The sequence below is a fragment of the Amphiura filiformis genome, chromosome 5 (assembly GCF_039555335.1).
Source record: "Amphiura filiformis chromosome 5, Afil_fr2py, whole genome shotgun sequence".
Taxonomy (NCBI): Eukaryota; Metazoa; Echinodermata; class Ophiuroidea; order Amphilepidida; family Amphiuridae; genus Amphiura; species Amphiura filiformis.
The window spans coordinates 12,687,134-12,704,827 of NC_092632.1; the positions used below are offsets into that span (position 1 = coordinate 12,687,134).

The window sequence follows — 17,694 nt, forward strand, 5'->3', positions numbered from 1 at the left end:
GTGATTGACATCTTTATTATTAGAGAAGAATGGAATCTGTATAGTTCATGAATATTCATGTAGTATTTATACAACCTGTATCCCAGCCATTTTGCTTAGCTATCATAATCGTTCATATCCATGGTGTTAAACTGATATTCAGCAACTTTATATCTCTCGATCTTTGCGATCCGAAATATTGAATTTCAACTTTAGGCACATCTCTAGCAAGATAATTAAATACCTGTCACAAATAGAGGTCTTGAAATGTTACTTGCAACGTTAAAAATGTGAATAGAGAACAAATTGGGTTCAAACATGCTTCAAAAATATGGTAATCGCGTAAGGTAATTGTCAACGCCTACTACCAGAATAGCCGGAAGAGGGCAGACTTCATAAGGGAGTGTTCATAATATATTTTAGTGGGGACAAAGAATTTGAACTTATTTCGGAAATTTCCTGGGTTTTTGGTTTTGTTTTTTTATTTTATCTTCCTGTTCGGGTGTTTCGGTTGGCACATTTTCGGGGCAATTTCATGCACTTCACAGGAGTTATTTCGTGGCTTCTCTGTAGCTGTCGTGTGTCTTTTTCCCCACGCACAGGGTATAAATAATAAATGAATAATAATATATGAAAAAAAGAATCTGGAACTTCAACGCCAAAAAACAAAACAAAAACAAGACAAACTGTACCCTGCTAAAAATATCAACCCCTATCCTCTCTGAGAATAAAAATAATAAGACTCCAACCTCACCTGCAAAAAATATTTTTTTGGGGGATAATTTGGGATAAGTTCGGGCCTATTTTATTGCGACAATTTTTAAAATCTATAAGGTGAAATACGGTGTCGTGGGGATGTGCGGCAGATTTGGGGTGCATTTTCAGCCATTTAGTTTAGACTCTGTTGTATTTTTAGCCATGATTTTATTGACCCTCAGTGTCTTGAAAATTAGGTTTAAGAAGGGTATTTTTCAATGATTTTCTCGAAAAAGTAAAATTTATGAAAACTTTCAGTCCAAAAGTTGATACAATTTTGGGTCTGTTTTATTCAAATTTGGTTTAAAATCGTACCGTAGTTTTTCGGAGTCACATCCTCACATCCTTACCCAAACCAACTTGAGAAGGTTCCCCCGGGGTGTGTGCAAATTTTCAATTTATAGGCCTACACTCATCATTTAAGCCTAAAATCAAAGTGTTAATACCATTAACACTACCATGGCCCGTTTTTTCGTGATGACTGGCTTCCAAAATGTAGGCCTATTCTAAATTATAAATCTGGTCCCGCTTAGAGGTGTGTTTTTACCCCGAGGTCTCTCCCTCGGGTTCGTGGATGTGCCACAGTTTTGGGTAGGCCTACCTTTTCAACGACTATGATGGGTGGGTTTACAGCGAAGACCAACTTTTGGGCGCATTTTGGCAAAAGTGCCCAATAAAAAAGCGCCAAATTAGGCCAAATGTGGGTGACTTTGATCCCATGGTACAAATGTTTTGAAGAGACCACGCCGAGGTGTTTTTATAAAAAAATGGTCGGGCCTGCTAAAAAATCTCCCGGAATCAAGCATGGGTAGGCATACCAAAATGCCTTGAGACCCCCCCCAACCCAGCGCCGGGACCTCCATGACATGATATTCTCCGCGAGTCCACCAGAAAATATAAAAATATAACATTTTGATAGGCCTATACTAGACAGCTCTAGACCTATATTTGTCTGTAAACCTTTCTTGTAGTTGTAGGCTACCGCGTATGTCTACCGTGATGACAGTAGCGTAGCTGCCGGGGGCAATTGCAAAATTGCCTATTTGGGCCCCCGCCCCTAGTGCAAGGAAAAAAGAGGGAAAGAGGGGGGGAAGAGAAAAAAAGAGAGGGGAGAGGAGGGGCAGAGATGGGGAATCCAAACGATATGCAATACAGCTCAATAGGCCTACCATATACGATTATTATCAATAAGCCTGGCAAAATTGTCTATTTGGGCCCCGCCCCAGTGGGAAATTTGGTGGATTTGGGCCCCGCCCCATAGGGCCTACAGTCTTGCCCCTCCTGGAAAAAAATCCCAGCTACGCCGCTGCGTGATGATGTTGCAAAGTTGCGGAAGTTCATTCATAAATTTTCCATTTCCACTCGACAACAACCCGGGACAACAACAGGCCAGCACGCAGGCCTAGCAGCTGCAGTAGCTAAATCCCCGAGCTAATCAGAGACATGTGCGCTTTCTTTTCAACAGAAAATATGTGACCATGTGACTGACACGATGTAGGCTACGCTTCAAATAATTATGCTCTCGGCGGCGAAAGTATGATAATGGCAAATATTTATAATGAACACTCCCTTATTTAGCCACACCTCAGTTCCTTTCTCGGGTTGCCTGGTATATCAGCAAAATCCTACACCTATCGCCTTCCCTTGGTAAAATCCCTGATAAAAACTCGTGATATTGAAATTGGATTTCAGCGCCAGAACTTCCGTCATTCTAGCATGAAGTGGCGCCGCTAGGGGGGGGGGGCAGTATTTCCCCCAATATTTTTTCTTTCCCACCCAGTTTTTAGGCAAAATCCCCACAATTATGTAATTTTCCACTTTTTTCGGCATTTTCGTGCAATGATTTCCAAGTGCCCCAGTCTCATATTCACTTCCCCCCATGCCCCGCGAAAAAAATTCTGGTTCCGCCACTACGGATATGGCCATAGCTAGGGGCTTTCCCACCCACCCCAGTTGCCCTTGGTTATGCTGGACGATGAGAAATTTAGAGCTTGTTCAATTCCACCAATTTTAGAAATTTTAAAGGTAGGTTAATACAGTGTATATAGCCTATTAAAACGGATCACAGTCAAATAAAATATCGTAGGCCTAATAATTTTACCAATGGCATTTATTGAGCTGCTCCTATGGTTTAATATTGATATTATATACCGGGTAATTGAGCTCCTTGTCAAGCTCCTGAGTACAGGGACTAACTGAGCTCCCGCTATTTTCAGAAATGAAGGCCTGGCCTTAAATGAATAATTAAGATTGAGGCAGCCTTTTGTTTCATTTTACAGAACTTTTTTTTAATCCCCCAAAATTAGTGTTTTTTTTTTTTAATGGGGAGTAGGCTTTTAAAACGAAATTCAAATTTGGCAATATTTTCCATTGCTTAACTAATATCGAATTGATCTGCGTGAAAATTCCTAAACATGTGGCCAGAGGGGGATGAGTGGTATAAAAATCTTAACTTGTGAGAAAGGACGAGGCCTATGGGGTTGTATGAGGTTGTGGATCACGAAATGCCCCTTTAATGTGTGCTAGGTAATCTTCCTCCCTTCGACATGCCAAAATTTATTCCCTCCCGCCCCGCTTGCCAAAAATTATGTTCTCGAAATCGAAAGGCTGTGCAATCAGTACCGGTATTAGCCTACTAATTATAAGCCAAAATTTCCAAGCGACTCGCTAAAAATCGCTTGCCTCCCGTCTCGGCCAGCCAAAAATCACTTGTCCGCACCCCCCTGGACTGCCAAATTTTGGGCGCCCCTCCCCCTTGGCCTGCCAAAACTGTGCCCACCCCCTTTGCATAGGCCTAGGCCTATATGCCAATTTTTGGGATCCCCAATTTTCATACCCATACCTTAAATGGATTTCTAAATATCTACCTGTTGCAAGCGCAGCAAGCATGAAAATGTGCACATTTTTTTCGCCCTAACTACCCCCCAACATTTTCCCTCCCATGCACCAGGTTCATTGGCGCTAGATTTTAAGCTAGAAAATACCTAAATATTTTAAAATCCAAACTCGCAACACCACTTTATCGGGCAAATAGAGCCCGTCAGATACGTAAACAGCGTGTTTAAAAAAATGAGAGTGTCACTTTTGTCCAAAAAATTTCGAATTTTGGCCTTGAGCAGCGACAATCAGAGGTAAGAAAAACACAGTATGACGCAGCTTGAAATATAGAATCACTATATCAATTTTGAAGTTTGTACTTCAAAGCACAAGCAAACGAGGTGAAATGGTTCTAAAAAAATTGATTTCGCTGTATCTTTTATCGCTAAACTAGACAATTTGACAGCAGCGAGTCGGAAAAATAGCAAATATCTCAATTTTCTGCTATCGAAATAAAAATTTAAATAGCACCTGCATATAGAAGAGGGTTTATAGAAATAATGTAGGTCAGAATTTTGTCTATAAAATCGTGCACGGAATTGTTATTACTGGTTACAAAACGACATACAAGTGGAGGCCATTTTACTTCAAATTCGGCAAACATGTAAGCTTACTAAAACAAATCGAGACAAGCAATATCAAGAATGAATATGCACATTCTTTTATAGACTTGTTTGTAATGTGCGTCGTAGTTCCCAACAAAATCGCCACTTCCACTGAGAAATTATGGCCGTGTTCCCAAAAATCTTGATGCAACAAATAATAAAAAAAAATTGAAATGTTTGAAAAGTACATTTCTTTTTGAGCCAAGTGGAAAATTCAAGCATAATAATAACCCTTACACTTTCAGCTTTTAGACGTAGTTTATGCTTTTCTCTCTCGATATTTATTTCCAGAAATAGATAATTTTAAAGGGGGCTACATGCAGTCTCATTCTGGATCGATCATTGCAAAGTTTAGTATAACCTTAACTTCTGCATTTTGTCTCTATTTGTCTGTTCTATAGATATTCCAAGATTTGGGAACGGAGGTATTGAATTCCTCATTTGATGGATATAACGTGAGTCTGTTTGCCTATGGCCAGACAGGCTCAGGCAAGACCTATACAATGATGGGGAACCCTGTAAGTATATAATGTAAATATGTCAGCCTTTAGTGAGAGATCTAGAAAACGTATTGAGAGGCATTTAGAGAGGAAATTGTCTATATTTTGAAATAAGAACTCAGGAATTACAAGATGTGCCAATGAATATTGATAAATTGTTTAGAATTTGTAAATTATAATTCACTATATTGTTCAAGTTGTTTTATTTATACCCACAATACAGTTTACAAAATTACAAAATTTAAAAAAAGTGCAAGTAAAAATTTCATTTGAATGAACATAACGTGATGATCGCTCACCTACACTGAGTGACCAACACATGCGTATATGTGATGCGATCAAGCAAAATGAGTCGGATGTCGGGAATATTGATTTTGAGATATAATCAATAATATTATGCAACTTCTTTTGTATTTTATTGTTCTGAGCAACACTAAAATGACCATATCTCTGGAACCATAAGTCTAAGACTCAGTACACCGGTCGATCTTACCGTTTCCGATGTTGATTAAGATACTTCTTGCATCGATCCCGAGATGCGGAAAAAACCAATAGTCATTTTGTCCCACATAAATGAATAAATAACAAAAACCCCGATCCCCGAGTGGACTCACCCATCCGGTGACGTCACACACGATAATCATCCTTATCCTCCTTGGTTTCTAGATGAGATAGACGTGTGGATTTTTCTTTACCAACGCTAAGTATCATTACGTACCCAAAGGACGCGATATACAGTTTGTTTGTTACACCTGAGGTACAAACCAACCAGTATAGTACGCTAGGGAGATAGTTTTGACGACATTTTTCGCTAGAAAAGTGACAAAACGATCCAAAAACTTAGCTTGTATGAGTGTTTCCGTTCATATACGGGACACACGTTTTCAAAATGGCCGCCCTTAGGACGCCATTTTATTTTTGTTCTCACGTAAAACAACTATAGCAGACTAGTAAGTTACAATAGATGTTTGTACAGTACTGTGTATACATGTATGGTGAGTGATTATCGCTATGTTTATGGTGTGCTCTATCGTTATATCTTTCAGTGCACGCGTCTGATGACGAGTTACTGCTAAGAGTTCGTGGGTTTCAAGGACCAGCCTGACAAATCTATACCAAAAGGTTTTCAGTTTTTCATCCCTTTGTACATATATTTTTATATCATACCACTACATCAGCGTCAGCCACTGTGCGTGTGGGTCTGTTTATTGGGCTTGAGCTTGTGTTCGGGGGTAGTGCTATACGCTCCCGATTACTACAATGTCCAGGCCTTGTCAATCATGCCCTTCCCTTGTGGCAGAGTGGGACCCGCATCCACTCTGCTACACCCACAGGGATTGCTCTAAATCAAATAAGTGTGCTTCCTTTTGCATAGGCTTATCGGACATCCACTTGAGGATTTAGAAAGTAGCGCTTCGTTTGGGTCTTCGACACAGACAGAAAACGAAGACCAAGAAACAGAAGCCTACAGGTAAGATTGATATGGTAGGTACTAGCGCGACGGCAAGGGCCACGCTAAGGTAACCTCTGGGGCTCCGGTCCCGGCAAGCAGGCGGACCCTCCGGGACTGCTAGCGAGCCCGAAGGCCTAGCAGCCAGCGAAAGCACTGACTTAACGTCTAAGCTAGTAGCAGGCAGCAGGGCGGTACTTGCCCTAACAGGCGAGTACCAGTCTACCAGTGAGATCTCTAGCGAGTTTCTTGCAGGTGGACACCCGTCTATTGCTGGCGAACGAGCGGGTCTAGCACCCGCGGGAGTAGCCGGCGACGGACAGTATGCCAAGGGTACCCGGGCTTGCCTGGGTTGAATCTAGCATACAGCGTGCGAACGGACCTCCGGGCTTGCCTCGGCCGGTCTGTAGCACGCAGCGTGCCAGTGGAACCCGGGCTTGCCTGGGTTGATCCATCGACACGCAGCACGCCTTTCGCCCCGCAAGGGTCGAATGAAAACGCATGGGTTTAGCAGAGACGATACCGGGGCTCACGCTTCGGGTGTAGTCGTAGCAGAACCACCTGGGGTTGTCAGACGGCAGCGTTCCATGGCGGGACCGCCGAGTGATGCCCTGGGCCTTGGAATGGCTGCCGGCTGTCCTCCGGGACTGGCTAGCGGCTATACCGGGGTTGGGCTCGCAGTCTCTCACGGGACAGCGACCCAAGTGCAAACGGTGGCAGCTACCGAGACGAGCTACGGCTCGACTTCAGTGGTAGCCACTATGCACGCGCCCATAGCTGCCGTGAGTGGTCCGCCACACACAGCGACCTTTGGGCGAGGCTCAAGAGGTTAGGTAGGTAGTTTGAACAGCCTGGCTGATCAACAACCCACTTATGTCCTCGAGCCAGCAGAGCGTGGGTGATCCATTACAGTCAATGGGTCGATTACCCTATTATGATCGATCACTATCTATTCAGCGGAGCATGGCTCCATTGATTGATACTGCCTATTCATGTAGCGAGGTGACTGATCGAGGGTATACACGCCAGCTACCCGTGATACTAGGCAAGCTCCTTTTAGCCAAGGGACAGCCAGTAGCGCGGGGTAACCCATACACACGGCTTGATCCTCTAGCGGGGAACGCTGTGAGGCATGGGTACAGGGGTACGCAGCCGGGAGCCCTACCGGGCACCTACGCTACAACCACGCAGGTACCGCAGTACTCGTCCTGGTTGCCACAGTCTCTGGGCAACAGGGGAGGCGGTACTGGTACTGCCGCTCCATGGGGTTTCCCTGGTGGCGGATCCTTTCAGGGTCAGCTACCGACAGGGTATGCCCGTGGTATCCGCCGCAGGGTGGTTTCTTCCACGGTCAGCACCGTGGCAAGTGCCGCCTAGCGATGGGCAAGCAGTACCACCAGCTGTTACCCAGGCTGGGCGGCGAGTGGCTAACCCTGATACAGCTCAGGGTAGGCCGCACGCTGCTATGGCTAGGCGACAGCAGCGAGAGCGCATGGATCCCGGGTGCTATGGCTAGCATCTCGGGGTCTGGCGGAGTACTCCCTCTTCTGCTGGTGTTCAGTTGGCTAGCCACACGGTGGCGACACCTCCCTGTCCACCTTCAGATGCCCGTCGTCAGATCTCTTCCTCATCAGAGAGTGAGTCAGAGTCTGAAGGCGAGGGAAAGGAGTCGGAAGATGAAACCAGTAGCGACTCACAGTCTGATGAGGCTGTGCAGGTAGCTTCAGGTATCCTTCCCCGCTTCCCGTGAGGAACTCGCTAGCAATGGTCTGCCTGCGGACACCGCTGAGGTGATGAGCCGTGTGGCCCAAGGTTTGGGCCTGGCTTTCTCTCAGGAGGAGTCCGTTCAGGAGGACCAGCGCATCTTTTCAGTAGGATGCCCAGCTAGCGCGTCCACACGAGGGGCGCCCGCACTTGCATGCCCGCCGGACCCCAAGGGTCGGTAACGCAGGGCTGTCAGGCTCGCTGGAGCTTCGACGCCGCGTGCTTGCACGCTTCCACTGCGTGTTTCGCAGGAGGACTACGAAACCTACCTCAGGGTCCCTGACATGGATCCAGACGCGTTGCCAGCGCCTGCCGCTAGCGCCAAGGCGCACGGGTCGCTTCTCCCCCAGTGGGAGGAGGAGCTTAAGCTCATCGATAAGCGAGCACGCTCGCTTATCAGAGTCTCTAGCGTCGCTACCACGCTTGCCGAGCACCTCGGTAGGAAGGTAGCGAACGACCACGGCAACGTCGGAACTCTTCCGCGAGGTTAATCTGTTAGCGGTGCTAACAGCTAACCTCAACGAGAGTTCTATGGGCCTAGCCCATAGGATGTCATCTCGCCGCCGGGAGAATGCCTGTCTGTCCCTCCAGTCAACTTACGGCTCCGACTTTGCTGAAGCAATGAAGAAGTCAGACTCGGTGGGACAGGGGCTACTCTTTGGACAGGCCTTTTGCGCTACGGTAGAGGACCGGGCAAAGAAGGCCACCAATGAGAGCACTCTGAAGAAGTCAGAGGCTGCCCTGACCAAGGGGAAGGGCAGTAAGGCGAAGAAGAAGCACAAGAAGAAGAAGTCTTCTAAGCGTTCTTCAGCGCCAGCTCCGCTTCAGCAGGACGCCAGCACCACAGACTACACCCGAGCCGAGGCTACTCCAGCACCTCCCAAAAAACTGGGAAGCGCAAGAGTAGTGCTGGATCGTATGGCAAGCCCCCAAGAAGAGCCGTTCTTCTAAGGGTGGCAAACCAGATCGGTCCTGAGGGCACGGCGGTCGACAGTCCATGCCGGCAGGTTTGACTTCCACAGGATTCCCCTGTGGGCGGCATGCTGTGCATTACGCCCAGAGATGGCATGCCATCTCACCGGGCGCCTGGGTATTGTCAGTGGTCAGTGGGGTTACAGGCTGGAATTTACCAGCCACCCCTCGTGCGCCTGCACGATTCAGAGGTCCACGGTAGTGCCGCCAGACGGCCCCCAGCGTCGGGCACTACTGTCAGAGGTCATTCAGCTTCTCACGAAGCAAGCGATTGTCCCGGTCTACCCCCTTTCACCAAGGGGTTTTGGAGCACTTTTTTCTGGCTCCAAAGAAGACCGGCGACTGAGGCCCATTCTGAACCTCAAGCCGTTGAACGAGTTCATCAGGCCCAAGAGGTTCAGAATGGAGACTCTCGCTTGGTGCTAGCCTGCCCCATCAAGGGTATGTGGGCGGCATCGCTAGATCTCTCGGACGCATATCTGCATGTTCCGATCGCACCTCAAGATCAGAGGTTTCTACGTTTCAAGGTACAGGGTCAAACTTACCAGTTTCGATGCCTGCCATTCGGCTTGTCCACCTCCCCCAGAGTGTTTACACTCCTGGTCAGGGCGGTGGCAGCGTACCTGAAGCGCAGGGGAGTCAACATGTGTTGCTACCTGGACGATTGGTTCATTTACGGACACACCCCACTGGAGACACAGTGTCTCGTGGAGTTAGTAGTCCGTGCGGTGCGGACCTGGGATTTCTGATCAACGTCAAGAAATCCAATTTGGTCCCGACGCAGACACCACTATTCTTAGGGGCCCAGATCAACCTCAAGGAGGGGATCGCGGCGCCCTCACCCGAGAGGGTGACGAACATGGCGAGGTGTGCCCGACTCTTGGCCGAGTCAGAGGGAGCACCCGCTGTGGCATGGATGAAGGTTTTGGGCCTTATGGCCAGTATGGTAGACCTCGTACCGTCCTGCCGCTTTCACATGAGGCCTATACAACTACACCTTCTAGCCTTTTACAGGCCCAGTCGTCACCCAATATCCCTCGCGGTTCCGATGTCGGAGATCGCGCGAGAGGAACTCTGGTGGTGGACCCATCAGCCCAATTTGACTCAAGGTGTCAGGTTTCCTGCACCAGCGGTGCGCCACGTAGTGACGACCGACGCGTCAAAGCTGGGCTGGGGGCCACATCCACGGGACTCAGTCTCGGGCCTATGGTCGGCCACGGAGACGGAGTTCCATATCAACCTTCTCGAACTTTGGGCAGTGGAGAGAACTCTCCAGCATTTCGAGAAGGTGATCGTGGGATCTCATATCGTTGTCCAAACAGACAACACAACCGTGGTGGCCTACCTCAACAGACGAGGGGGCACCAGGTCACCACAGTTGTGCCTGCACGCACTACGCCTGATAGGGTGGTGCAAGGCCAGGCAGATTACGTTGAGAGCGAAAGCGTGCGGACGATCTGTCACGAGGAAAGGTGTCGGGACCTACAGAATGGTCCCTTGCTCCGCAGGTCGCCCAGACGATCTTCGAGGTGATGTACCACCCCTCGATAGATTTGTTCGCATCTCATCGAAATCATCAGCTGCCGGTGTACTGCTCGAGGGTCGCAGACCCACAGGCATTCGCCGTGGACGCTCTGTCCGTGAGACTGGGAGGAATGACTGCTTACGCTTTCCCCGATCTCACTGCTCGCAAGGGTGGTGACCAAGATTGGGAGGAGGATTGCAACGTCATTCTGATAGCACCGTTCTGGCGAAACACCTGTGGTTTCGACCGATGGTGGATCTACTAGCGGCACAGCCGCGAGTACTCCCCGAGTTACCAAATCTACTCCGGATGCCCGGAGGAGAGGTACCAAGTCTACCACTAGAGCACCTGCAGTTAGCTGCATGGCCCTTATCAGGAACGTCGGCGGAGGGAGGCTTTTCATCAGAAGTTTCTTCTCTCATGGCCGGGGGTAGACCGGAGTCTACCCTCCGTACGTATAGTCAGCGTTTGGCTCCCTACTACGCATGGTGCGATGAGAAATACATCTCCCACTAGAGCCCCTGTGCCTCTAGTGGCAGATTTTCTGACAGAAAAGTTCAGGTCAGGACTTCAGCAGGCAACGATAGCCAACTATAAGTCAGCCATTCTCTCGATTCATCGGGATTTGAAGACGGGTCGACTATCAATTCAGATGGGTCCCTAAGTCTTCTTCTCGACGGTATGTTCAACGAGCGCCCGCCGAAAGGAAGGTGGTCCTCCATGGGACCTCAACACAGTCTTGGAGTATATTAAGGGTCCCCTTTGAGCCCCTGTCAAAAGCGACCCTTAAATACGCCACTCTTAAGGCGGCCTTTCTTCTGGCGTTGGCTTCGGACGGCGCTGCTCGGAGTTGCACGCAGTCTCAAAGTCAGCCTCCGTGATTTACTAACAACGGAGCGACGCTGTTTCTTCGCCCGGATTTCCTTGCAAAAATGAGCGAAGTACATTCCGACACTCGCCCTTTCCTACCCAGTATTGGGCAGGGTTCGTCAATAGCCGAAGACAGGTTGTGGTGCCCGTGAGGGCGCTACAGCACTACCTTGGCGAACACAAACCTTAAGAGGGGCTCATGACCGCTTATTTATCACCCACGCAGAACCGCACGGTCCAGCCGCTAAGCAGACTCTGGCACGGTGGCTGGTCCAGGTGTTAGGGACTCGGGGCGCAAAAGACGCTTCGCCCCAAGGCCCACTCAACCAGATCTATCTCATCATCGTGGGCCTACCATAGGGGGTCCCCATTGAAGAGATTTGTCAGGCTGTGTCCAGGAAGAACCCGTCGTCCTTTTCCACGGTTTACTACAAAAACGTAAACCAACGACCAGGCGATAAGTTCACCAGGGCTGTTCTGGGGAGATAACATGGTGGTTGGGTATCAGGTGTTTTATGGACAATCAGAATTCCAACATGGTAAGAACCAGTGTTTCTATTCTTAACCACTGCACTTTCAGTTCAGGGGTTTTTGTCTGTTCACGTAGTCTTTCTGTTTCCCGGCCGTGAGGGGGGGAAATAGTTTGACCTCGCGATTACCATGCTACCCACTCCCGATCCTTATCAGATGCTGGCCAATCTTGTACCTCCATCCGTCGGTTACTTGCTAGATCGATCTTTCAGATGTTGATGCAAGAAGTATCTTAATCAACATCGGAAACGGTAAGATCGACCGGTGTACTGAGTCTAGTCCCAAACAAAAATGTTTGGTAGACTCATAACCGGTCGCGATCTTACCTTTCCGATGTTGATTATCTCGACCCCGCCGCCCTACAAGTTTGGCCGAGTAGGGCTGCCCAAGTCGGATAAGGGATGATTATCGTGTGTGACGTCACCGGATGGGTGAGTCCACTCGGGGATCGGGGTTTTTGTTATTTATTCATTTATGTGGGACAAAATGACTATTGGTTTTTTCCGCATCTCGGGATCGATGCAAGAAGTATCTTAATCAACATCGGAAAGGTAAGATCGCACCGGTTATGAGTCTACCAAACATTTTTGTTTGGGACTATTATGATGGGGTTTTCAGCAAAATAAAGCTCTGGGAATAGCTCATATAATGAGATTGAAAACTGAATTTTGATTTTGATCGACATCAGACTCATTTTGCTTGATTGCATCACATATGCCCTCAGAAGTGAATCCAACTCAATCTGATTGGCTGGTATTTCGGATAATGTCTTTTGATTGCTTTGATCTGGTTTGATCAGTATTTTTCGCCCGCCCGCATTTTATCCTTTAAAATACAATCACGTTTTGCTGTGTTCTTTCAAATGAAATTATATAAACTATATTTCTTCCTACAAACTTGAAAGAATAAATACCAAAGCGTATATTATAAGTATCTATTCATTGACATTTACTGACTCTCTCTCCTTATTCAATTACAGCATGAACTTGGGGTGATTCCTCGGATTTGTGAAGGTCTGTGCAGCAGGGTAGATGACTTTGAAGATGGGGTTACTTTCAAGATTGAAGTCAGGTAAGGGTCGCATTGTATCATCTCCAGTGACACAGTTCAGTGACCTTAGTTGAACAATCATAGCTCAAATGTTGACCTCAAGTTGTGGAGATGAGTTTTTGTATTCAACTCAATCAAAGGTCATACTGTGTGTGTGCATACATATTAGGGTTGAAGAACTGTGTCCTGAGACATTGGAATGTTTGAGTTCATAAATTCAAAAATTACACAGATTTGGTGGGTATGATGCAGCTATAATTTTGGATTGATGTTGAACACTTGTATGCTACTTTTTGGTGGTACCCACGGAAATTGATACAAGAGAATACAAATGACCTATACCACCATGTAAAATGCCCCGTCAGCCATGGTTGAAAATATGGGGGTAATTGGGTCCTTGCTGACAGCATGCGAAAAACAAAGAAAACACTTCTGTGTTTCTTCTCAAGCATTGGGCATCAAATCTTATGCTAAATAAGTGCTGATGTCATTCATCAAGCCACCAATCAGTGTATTGAACTAAAATACACCTAAAATGATACAAATACCCCACCAAACTTTCCTCCATGCCTGAACAAAGATGGCTGCAAGTCTCCATTTACCTTCATCAATATCTGTGTTGGTACCACAATGTTTGCATTATTAATATTATAACATTATAACAAGTCTGTGAGTATCCAATGTATTAAAGAATATTGGACAAACAGGTGCTTCTAATATTGCCTCCCATACCTTTATATATACCCATCTTTGTCAGTCAGTGTGGGTGGCTTTGTCTGAAAGGTTTGAAGGGATGAATATTAACCATGATGTTGGCAAACGGAGTGTTCCAACTTCCAACATTATTTTGATAACAGATCTCTTGGAGTTTTGGTGATTTAGAGCAGTTTTGTTTTTGATGCCTGCTTGAGAGTCTTTAACAAAGGGACCCTGAATGATTTTCATCTCTCTTCCAAATACAGAGCAATAAAGTTTTGACTGTTTATGTTACATATGAATGTTCATTTTGATTTCTAACTGACTGTTGAAATGTAAACACTTGACTACGTTTTGAGTACCAGAATCTGTCTCCAGTTGCCTGGTAATAGTATATAACACACTGTTTGCAAGACTTCTGTCAAGTGGTTCTGAACATGACATTTTAGCTTCTATTGAATGATTTTCCATGCAAATCCTTAAAGTTAAACAGTGTGTACGTAAGTGCAATAAGTATTCAAAGACGGAGCTACCTTACCACACCTACTGTTGACAGTGGTTATTTTTAACATCTTAAAGACAAAAACAAACTTACATAGCACTTGTGGTTCGTGTGTGAAACTGACTGGATTTGAAAAGATATCAAATCTATTTTCAAAGTGTACAATATTTTGCCTAAGCCATTGAAAAAACTTAAATAAGATTTAAGAAACAATTTTGATCTTGTTTTAGGTTTTTCAAAAGGTTTAGTTCATATGATCTTTGTTTTTATTTAGAACACTTGTTCTGCTAGTATATTGTACCATGCAATGATAATTTGCTTGAGCAAGATTCTTTTCATAGCCTTTTCACCAGAAGGATCAGAATTCCACTCCAGCCATCAAGTGGACAATTTGATTCTGTTAAGCCTTTAGCCAATAAGAAGGTTGTTCTTGATCCAAGCACAGACCTCCATGTACCAAATGTCATGTTAAAATTTAGTGAAGTAAAGTCTTGATGTGAAAAAGTTCTAGTTTGTTATTTAAACAGCATTTGATCCAAGATACAATATATTCATTATGATGAATCTAGGTATTGAAATGATATGCTGTTACTAACTCAAATGAACACCCACCAGACCCTCTCAATCTGATATCCCATTACCGATGATGAAAATGTTTACCAACCATGACAATATCCATTTTTTTTTATACAAAAACTCATTTTGGTTTGATTAAATCATGTAATGATACTTCAGCCCGTGTGGTGTCTTGGATCAATTTGGAAGGAAATATTGAATATAGTTTGCAATATGATAGGCTACAAGCAAGACATTAGAAATCTAATTACCTTCCCAGCACTGATTTATTAGTCTAATTATTAGGCGTCTATAGTTTGAAGCCTACATGTAAAACAACATTACCTCATCATCATATTGGATGGGTATTGGTTGGGAAACTACAATCATGCTATCAATCAAAATGTGGAAAATTGAAAGTGTAGTTTTCACCTTTTGAATATTGTTTCTATTTCTTCCTTCCATCATCTATTTGATTGGGTTGCCAGATCACATTGCTTTCTCAGGATTTTTAACCCTATTAAACTAGTGTTAACAACAATGTTGCAATTTCAAATTGTATGAAAAATGAAAATGCAATCTTCCCAACAAACACATACCATTCATTACATAAAGTTAAATGAATGCACAATCAAAGTTTGCCAGAAAACATTTATTTGTCATGTTCTATAATTGTTACAAAGCATTTTCATAACATTTTCAAAAAGATTACAATGTACATCAAAACCTTAGTTACATACTCTTTTATTTAAATCGTAGCAAAACATTTTCTTCCAAAATTATGTGCAAAAATTCGTTAAATATAACATTTTGCCACTATTATTAAAACATTTTGGTAACATTTGTTAAGCTGTTGTTGCCCAATTTGAGTAATTTCAGTTATTATCACTAATTATCATATTGTATTGGTTTGTTTGATTACAGCTACCTGGAGATTTATAATGAGCGTGTACGGGATCTGCTGGCAGCTCCCGATGATGTCAAATATACACTCAAAGTCAGGGAACATCCAAAAGAGGGGCCTTATGTACAAGGTAAGCTTAAACCTACCTCACAATGTATGTTTGCTGTATATCTAGCGTTGGAAAAGTGGCTTTATGTTCAATCACCTGAGACAACTAAAACCGTTTGCAGACGACCAAAAATGGACAACCAAAAATTACAGGACTGCCAGAAACTCACCAAAATGAAATGGTAAAAAAAAAGAGATTCATGGGAATGCATGTTTTATTGGGCCACCCATTAATTTAGTGCTCAGTGACTATTGGGCTTTTGTCTAGTCATTTTGCTGAGTGGTTATTAAAGGAATTGCAGTAAAAACAAAAGTGTGCTGAAATTTGTTGGCAACCAACAAAAATATGACAGGCAACCAAAAACATTTCCCCGGGCAACCTTCATTTTCCCTAAATTTAAACACTGTATAGTTCTTGTCAACTTCCTTATTGTAGCTTTAAAATAATTATAATCTTGTGTTGCAATATTATATTTACCTCCTTGTAATTTGCACTAATGTTGGTTAATTTTAGCCTGTTAAAAAGTATACTTTAAAATGCAGTTAGGAACTGGAATGATTCTGAAATAGCACAAATATTTTCAGTGTATAGTGTGTACACCTACCCCTCTTCAATCAACATTTGTATGAGGAGAAGAGGACTGGAAATTAGAGCACATATAATTGGGTGAGATGGGAAGGTTTGGGTCATTTAGTGTTCTACGATTACAGGAACGTGTAAGGAATATTCTGACTATCAGATGTCTGTATTGAGCGGTAAGATGAGGAAGGGAAAGTAATGGGAGAATGATGTGAATTGACAGGAGGAAGACTTGAATAAAACATGGTGGTTTTGGAATTGTGATGGAGGTATAATTGAATGTAATGTACTAGACTTGAATTGGAATGTATGAGCTGGTTGGAGATTGTATACCTATATGGTCATGTTACAGGGTAAAATGGGACAAATACCCATGCTAACTGAAAAGAGTGAATAATTGAGTAAGACTTGAGCTTGTTGAGTACACAGCAATGTTCCTTAGATGTGGGATCGTATCCATGTTTTGATAGATACATGTGATGCAGCCATGGAGTACCTATGACTTCAGAAGTACCAATGGTACTGTACCACTGCAGTAGTTTAAGGTGGTACTACACCCTTGATAAATTTGTGACTATTTTTGCATTTTTCTCAAACAAAAGTTATGTATATTATAGGGGCAAGCTAGGAATCCAGTTACTACACTGAAATTTCAGTGACTCAAAACAAGCGGTATGTTATTTATGATAAGAAAAGAGGTACCGCTAGAATGTACCTTATTTCTTAACATATATAATGAACCACTTGTCTTGAATCACTGAAATTTCAGTGAAGTAATTGGATTCCTTGCCCCTATAATATACATAACTTTTGTTACCAGTGTGTAATAATTTGTTGAGAAAAATGCAAAATTAGTCACAAAATTTATCAGGGGGTGTAGTACCACCTTTACACCAAACAGTAAATGAGATCATTTTATTAGGTTTTGAAGATTTGCTATCAGACCTGCTGTCTTTTTCAGGCACCAATATATGCAATCCTCACTCACTCTAAACATAGATTCCCTCTATTATGTTTGTAATAGAGAGTCAGTGCTGTAAGAGAATTTGCCAGAAGACCTGGCTAACTTTTTCCTCCTCTTGTACTTTGTCAATTCTCATGTTGGCTATGTTTCCTGAAGTATGAATAATTCAAACCAAATCTTTGTTTTGCTTTCCTATCTTTCAGATCTCAGCCGACATTTTGTCACCGACTATGCAATGGTTACCATGCTGCTTAATAAAGGCAATATTAACAGGACCACCGCCGCTACACATATGCACGACGCTAGTAGCAGATCCCATGCAATATTCACTCTCAATTTTATTCAGGTAAATTGTTATTTGTCTGTCTGGGAGTATGAGTTTGATTGTCTAAATAGTTTTTCCACAGGGAAATATAATGATATCCTAATTTGATGATGAACAGACAAATTGCTTGAGAGATTTCAAGAACCTGTTACAGCTTGCAAGCCTTTATTTTCAGGTGTGG

The 17,694-nt window shown here is 44.3% G+C and overlaps 1 protein-coding gene across 1 annotated transcript in view; it reads left to right on the forward strand.

The window, feature by feature from the left end:
* LOC140152647 (uncharacterized) overlaps positions 1-17,694 on the forward strand; it is a 155,329-nt gene that overhangs the window by 55,802 nt on the left and 81,833 nt on the right. Inside the window, 4 exon segments of the mRNA XM_072175075.1 lie at positions 4,619-4,735; positions 12,809-12,900; positions 15,557-15,666; positions 17,392-17,534. Coding sequence (XP_072031176.1) covers positions 4,619-4,735; positions 12,809-12,900; positions 15,557-15,666; positions 17,392-17,534 — 462 coding nt within the window.